Source organism: Tenrec ecaudatus, chromosome 9 (genome assembly GCF_050624435.1).
Source record: "Tenrec ecaudatus isolate mTenEca1 chromosome 9, mTenEca1.hap1, whole genome shotgun sequence".
Classification (NCBI taxonomy): Eukaryota; Metazoa; Chordata; class Mammalia; order Afrosoricida; family Tenrecidae; genus Tenrec; species Tenrec ecaudatus.
Window position 1 is genome coordinate 111039122 of NC_134538.1, and position 7359 is coordinate 111046480.

Consider the following 7359-nt stretch of genomic DNA (forward strand, 5'->3'; position numbering starts at 1 on the left):
GTTTACCAAAAGCACATTTAAAAACCGTCTGTGCTAACCTTGCAAAAAAATTTTCAAGGTTGTAATTCCTAGGACTCTTCCTCCAGGGAAATGGTACTGCAGACAATTTACCATCAAGCTGACTCAGTGCTCCCCAGTGAAACAGCATAATTTTAAGTACAGCTTATCCATGCCCAAGCACATCTAGAAGTAGTCATAAAAATAGAGCACACTTACTGGTTGCCATTCTTGCTTCCCGTCCTACCCCCATGCATAACTGGTTATCAAAACTATTAAAGATCTATGACCTTCAGCATCTGACTAACTCCTTGTGAAGCCACAATACTTCTCAGTGAAAAAGACAGTGGAGACATAAGTAAGCCATCCCTTCAGTGTCAACAAAGACTTCTATTTTTCAAATGCTCTGCTATTTGTAGGGAAACATAATCAATGAGTAAAATCAAGCTATCAAAAATGTATGGTATCATCGCACAATAAAATAATGCACACTTTGCTTGTATCTAGGTCAATTAATTAACCAAATTACCTATTTTTAATGTTACAACAGTTCTGAGATACTTAGCTTGAGTAAAAAAGCACTAAAATAGCAAACACATGATTGTATCAAATCATCAATAAAATTAAAAAGTTATATCTTTCCCATATGGCTATCCAGGCAAAACACAAGTTTTCTAAGATTTCTAAGACTCCATGGCTTAATAAGCTTTCAGTTAGGGCCAGTCAGTCCACTGAGATAAAAATAAAGGATACATTTAAATAATTTAGCTTAAAAAATCATGTACAACATGGACTCATCTGGACAATGTTGACTTCCTGCCCATCAAACTGCCAGCATTTCTATAAAACCAAAAGGAAAATCTATTTTTTAAATGTAGTTCTATTCCTATTCAGAGGCAAAACCTGTTAACAAAAACATATTGAGAGTAAAATTATGGTGTCTTACATAACATCATAGGCTAACATTAAATAATACAAGTGCATTGTTGATTTTCGTACTCTCAGTCAATGGACCCGATCATTATCAGGTGAAAAACAATTCCGTGAATTACTGTATATACTCGAATATAAGCCAACCCGAGTATAAGCCGAGGTACCTAACTATTACCTGGGAAACCAGAAAAACTGATTGACTCAAGTATAAGCCGACGGTGGGAAATGCAGAAGCCATTGGTGAGTTTCAATAATCAAAACAAATGAAAATAAAATTACTAAAAATTGAGACATCAGTGGGGCAATGTATTTAAATATTTATTTTAAATAAAAACATAAATAAAAGGACAAGTCATTAAACATTAGTAAACCAGCACAGTAAGTGGAAAATAGGTTCAACAAAAACAATAAGGTATCAACAATGATACCTCAAGAGTACTATTCCCTGAGCTCAATCAGCAACCAAGCTAAAATGTAAAGAGTGAAAATCCTTCAAAACTGGATTCCTCATCATCATCCGTATCCCAGTGCAGAGCTTCAGCTGGTGTGAGGTCATCATTGACGCTGTCCTCACTGAGATCGCCATCATCACCATCACTGCTGTCATTTTCATACAAAGCGCAGTCTTCACTGCCATCCATAGCAATACTAATACTACCACTGACCCGTGCATAAGTTGAACCTCCATTTTTCAGCACATTTTTTTGTGCTGAAAAACTCGGCTTATACACAGGTATATGCGGTAGGTTAGATGGCATCTAAAGTCATTTCTATCTTTAAGACTTTGCAATTCTAATGATTATGCAAATTAGAGTAATGTAAGTTCACTTCAGGGAATGTATTAAACTCAGAAAATTAGGGCACCATTTTGCACTGAAGTGATGTCATAAAATTCCTAAATAGTAGTCAAGCATCTGGGAGGAATTAATGTTATTTAACCAAGATTCATATATTCCTAAGTGCTTTATAAACATTAACCCATTATATAATATTTCCAGTATTCTCAGCCCCTAAGTTTTTGTGATGCTTAAGGATTATGTTAATTGACATTTGCCAATTAATTAAGGTGAACAATCACAGTTTGAAACTGAAAGTATTCATTTCCAACTATTAGGACTATCCCACATGAACATGAATCTAGTCAGGTAACTTTCCTTAATGAAATCCTATAGAGGCTTCCCACTGCTTGAGAACAAAATGCAAATTCATCACCAACCCATGAAGGTATGTAGCTTCTACACCCCACCCCCAGCATGCCTGTTTTGTATCATCTGCCCATAAAATCCTAATTGTCTAGGAGTTACAAAAAAATGTGTCTGAATCCTACCCCTACACTCTTGTTTTATAAGCCCTTCTTGCCATCTTTAACCTGGACAAATTCTTCTTACCATCAATACACAGCTCAGATAAAACACTGCCACCTGAAAGCCCTCCTTGATCACCCACATGATTAAGTAGAGTCTGCTCTGCTCACACCGCTCTCTGCATTTGCCTGCAGCATAAGGTATTCAGTGACAGTGTGTCATTGCTCAGTGACTCATCTATCTCCCCACTTATCTGCGAACTCCTTAAGGCTACACCTAGAAAACCATTCTGATTTCATTTCTGAAGTAGAGAAGTTGCTAAAAGGTGCATAGTTAGTTGTTGTTGTTGTTGTTGTTGTTGTTGTTGTTAGGTGCTGCCAAGTTGGTTCACCCTCATAGTATGACTATCTAATTTATATCTAAGATATAAATTATATCTGTTGAACGAAGTAAAAGATACCATGCAAAACTTATACTCAAAAACCAAAACTCACTGCTATTGCGTTGATTCTGACTCAGAGCAGCCACTTAGGCTTTTAGACCTCAGTTGACAGCTTTCAGGGAAACTAAAAACCAAAAATCAAACATACAGCGATCGAGTCGACTCCGATCAGCAATCTTAAAGGGGCAGGGTAGAACTGTGCCGTGGCTTCTGATTCTTTAAGTCTTCCTGGAAGTCGAAAGCCTAGTCTTCCTCCCACAGAGCCCTTGGTGGTTTCCAATTGCTGATCTTGGAGCCAACAGCCCAACATGTAACCACTGCACCACCAGGGCATTTTCTGAAAAACTCTCCAGCTCACTGTCAACAATGTCATTGCTGACTTGTTGGCCCTAAAGGACAGGATAGAACTGCCCCTGTAGTTTCCGATATTGTAACTCTTTACAAAAGTAGAAAGTCCCATCTTTCCCCCAAGGAGTAGCAGGTGGTTTCCAACTGCTGGCCTTGCAGTTAGCAGTCAGTCTTGGAAACTCATAGGGGCAGTTCTACTTGGTCCAATGGGGTCACTATGAGTCAAAATTCACTTGATAATAGTGCGTTTTGTTTTGTTTTAGGGAAATTAGAAATACCAAACTGCAAGAATTCCTTAGCTTCTTAACAATAGGAAGAGTTGACCTACTGCAAAATTCAGTCTTCATTATCAGTGATTTCCAATAGTAGTCTAAGCAGCATAGTAAATGCAAGGGCTTCCAAGTAATCGAAGAAGCCCTGGTGGTACTGGCCACAAGGTCAAGGGTTCAAACCCTCCAGCTACTCCACAGGAGAAAGCTGAAGCTACCTGCTCCCTTCAAGATTTTGCAACAGAAACTCCTCAGAGGCTCACCATAAGTAGAATCAACTCAGTGGCAGGGAGTAACCGAGTGTCCTCCCGCTCAGGTGATCTAGACAGGCAATTAGTACATGCCATGTGTACCTGCCTATAAGCCAGGCACTGGTAAACTTTCTTACATCAGTGAGTAATAAAAATTACACCTATGGCAAGGCAGTAGCTTTACTTTCATTTCTGACTTGAATAACTCATACCGTCTCATTTAAACCCTATTAATTCAATCGTACCTCACCCAAAGGCAATCATTCTTTCCACAAGGGTTATTGCTTTACATAGAAGAGAAGCTACATGGTCCAAGGTATCGTCTGCCCGATTAGAAAGGTCTTTGTCCGAAAACACTGGAGAAATGTGCATCAAAGGCCATACATGAAGGGGCATTGGGCTGTTTCCTAAAGTGAGTGATCTTTCACAAAGACAGAAAAGGACCGAAGGTGCCTGAAGACAACATTACCTCATGGGACTGAGACTTGAGCGTTTCTAGGTTCACTCCTGTGCTCCTCTTGCTCTGCATCTCTCCGCCCTTCTGTGCCCCTCCCTCTCCCGGTAAGCATGTGTTTTAAACCACTGACTATGTCAGCCAACTTCAGACTGTGGGAGACTGTATAGGACACAGGACCTCATGTCTTCAAGGAATAATTTGCAAGGATAAAAACATAGGTGTGGAAGGGCAAAAGCTGTTATATTTAAAACTAGCCAAAAACCAAAATAAAACACACAAAAATCAACTAGTTGTGATCTTTAGACATTATTTAGATCCTGATTCAAACAAAAATAAACACAGACACACATGATATTTATGAAACAAGTGTAAATGTGAAAAGTCTGGATATCTGATGATTTTTTTAAACATGAAAATATTATAGTTACTTTTTACTACTCATCTTTTAGAAGTATATTCTGATTTTTTTTCTTAATGAAATGGTGTATCTGGAGTTTGCTTCCTGGTAATACAGGAAAGAGAAGAATATAGTTAAGGTTCAGAGAAACAAGATTAACTATGAGTTGCTGATTGTTGAACCTTTAGGTTCAACAGTAGTCTGTCTACCTTTATATGTGTTTGAAATTTTTATGGGTGTAAGTACACGTGAGAATATTCCTCTACAGAAATAATCCTAATTTATTGAAATGTAAGAGAGACACTGTTTCCTGCCTCTTCAGTTTTACCACAAGACAAAATTGATAGTGAAAAGCACTTATCAAACAATAATTTTAATGATAAAATTTTACATTAAAGGTTAGATTAATAAAGTTAAGGAAAATAAAAAAAGGTTAGATTAGAATTTCTATGTAAATCTAGATTAGATTTAAAATTTATATTAAATTCTAGATGGAATTTTCTACATTAATTTAACTTTGAAGGATATTTCTGTGGCCCTTTAGGTCAAATTCCTACCTTATAAATTTTAATAACAATGAGTATAAGAACGTATTCTAAGATTATGATGATTGTACAACTCTTTTTAATATGATTGAATCACTGAATTGTACGCTATGTGAATTATATGCCAATAAAACTATTAAAGTAATATAAAAGTACAGAAAATATTTAATAGAATTAAGTATTTGACTTTAATTACAGATTTAAACATTATGCTTCTACTTATACATATTTACATATACAGATAACTATAACTATTACATCATCATTACACCCTAGAGTATTAATGAGTGCTTAGCCATGCGAAAATGCTCCACTTGCTATTCTTTTACTGAAATCAACACAAAATTTCAACTGAATGAGCAAGTCCTTTCGAATTATCTTCTATAGCTAGAGGAATACCATGTTGATGTATATAAGTACACCAAAGATTCACATCACCTCAAACATTTACTTAAATTACCCAGTAAGTTCAAAATCATTTCCAGGCATTTCTGCATATGTAATATTGATCTGTATTTGGGTACAGTGGTAAATTAATTTTTTTTCTAAATTTCTAAATACCCAATCAGCATCACAGTCCTAATTATATCAAGGGTACCACTGCCAAAGATGAAAGAGGTTTTCTGGGGAGAGAGGTGAGTGGGCACAACTCTTCTGTCCACAAATCAGACGGAGCTACCAATCTTACCGCTTAGCTTGTTTTGAGATCTGAGTTGCAGTAAGGGTGTGTAGCCTTGCTTTTGTCAACCTTTCGACAATACTACCTAGAGTCACACCGCCTGCGACGGCATATCTTTGAAGAGGAAAACAGCAATAATGGTGCAAACCTTGCCCAAATACCTTCTCTCTTTTCCTGTGGGCATGGCTTTTGCTTGACAGCTGAGGGCGGCGGGGGGTGGGGGGTGGGGGGGGGACATCAGCCTCTTGGCTCTGGGCGGATGGTGGAGGCACGTCGTACAAAGTCAGTGAGGTTGAGTTCCTTCTTGTCCCCCTTTTCTTTGGTGGTCTTGTTTGTTGTTTTTTTTTTTTGGTACAGGGAGCACCACGCAAAACTCGCATTAGGATTGCGCTCATTTTCCGCAAGACATCCCGTCTCCGCGGCAACGGAAAGCCGGGCCGCACCGCGCACCCCCACCCAGCCCCGCTGCGCCTCTCACCTGCCCGCCGCCAGGCGCGCCCCGCACCCGCGTATCCAGCGCGCCGTGCCGCGCTTCGTCCTCGCCGCCCGAGCGATAGACCAGCCGGAGTGGCACGATGCTCTGGCGCTGCAGGAAGCCGTTGTCCTTCCTCCGCTCCAGCTCCGTCAACGAGGCGTCTCCTCCAGGCAGAGAGAGGGCAGCGGATAAGGGCGCAGAAAACACGAAAATCCCACCCTGAGCCACGCGCGTCCCTCCTGCGGGGCTACGGCTCCCCCGCGAAGCTGCCCGCGCGCCCCCCCTTTCATCCCCCCCCCCCCGCCCCGACCTCGTCGGGGAGAGACGCAGCGGGCACCGGGCCGAGCGCCCTGGACCAGCTGCTCCCCGAGCATCCCGAGCGACGGGGCCGGAGGCAGGACACCGGCCCCACCTTCCCGTTCTTCTGCAGAAGAAGCCGAAGGCATTGGCCCAAAGCTTCGGATGCTCCGTGCGCCCGCGCCCACACACAACACACACACAAACACACACATAGACAACAAACACACACACAAACACGCGCGCGCGCACACACACACACACACATTTTTGCTCCACCGCCCGCCGCCCTCCCAAATAAAAATCGCCCGGCTCGCTCCGTCAATAGGGGCGTCCCCTTTCTCGGCGCCCCGGGGCTGCAGACCCTCCCGGGAAACGAGCCGCCCCGTGGGCACGGAGGGGGCGAACTTACCTGCCTGGCCGCAGCGCACCGGAGCCCAGGTCCCCAAGGCGCCGAGCAGCAAGAAGGGCACCGCGGCGGCCGCCGCCGCCTGCATGGTGCTGCCCGCCCGTCCGCCGCGCCGCTCCTCCCGGGCACTGGGGCTGGCTCCCTCGCCCGACGCGCCTCGGCCACCCCTGGCAGCCGGGCCGGTGCTGCGGCGACCGCGGCGCTGCAGCCCGCTCCGCGTCTGCCTCAGTGCGGCACTGAGCTCGCCCGGCGCTTCCGCCGGCGGGGAGCGGGCGCGGGCGCGCGGGGCTGGCGGCCGGGGCTGGGCGCTCGCTGGCGCCTCCCACCGCACCCCCGCGGAGGCTCGCGCGGCCCCCGGCCTCGGCGGGGAGCGGCTCCCGCGCACTCGCCCCGCGCCCGTGAGGGGCGCGCGCCTGGAGTCGGCTGGGAAATGTAGTTCACGCGCCACGGTGCGCTCGGCTCCGCGACGACGCGGGGCGCTGGGGCTTCTCCGGGCCGCGGTGGCATCAAGGGAGGGCCTCGCGGGCCTGGACCCGTCCACCCTGACAGCAACGAG

At 44.2% G+C, this 7359-nt stretch overlaps 1 protein-coding gene across 13 annotated transcripts in view; it reads right to left on the bottom strand.

The window, feature by feature from the left end:
* ADAM22 (ADAM metallopeptidase domain 22) overlaps positions 1-6916 on the bottom strand; it is a 269416-nt gene extending 262500 nt beyond the window's left edge. For 9 of the 13 annotated variants that reach the window (XM_075557628.1, XM_075557626.1, XM_075557624.1 and 6 more), the window contains exons 1-2: positions 6807-6916; positions 6101-6261 (exon numbers count right to left, since the gene is read on the bottom strand). In XM_075557628.1, the coding sequence (XP_075413743.1) occupies positions 6101-6261; positions 6807-6891 (246 nt within the window). In that variant the 5' untranslated portion in view covers positions 6892-6916. The remainder of the gene's footprint in view (positions 1-6100; positions 6262-6806) is intronic. The other 4 variants (XM_075557629.1, XM_075557630.1, XM_075557625.1 and 1 more) reach the window with 1 other exon arrangement.
* Positions 6917-7359: the final 443 nt, after the last annotated feature.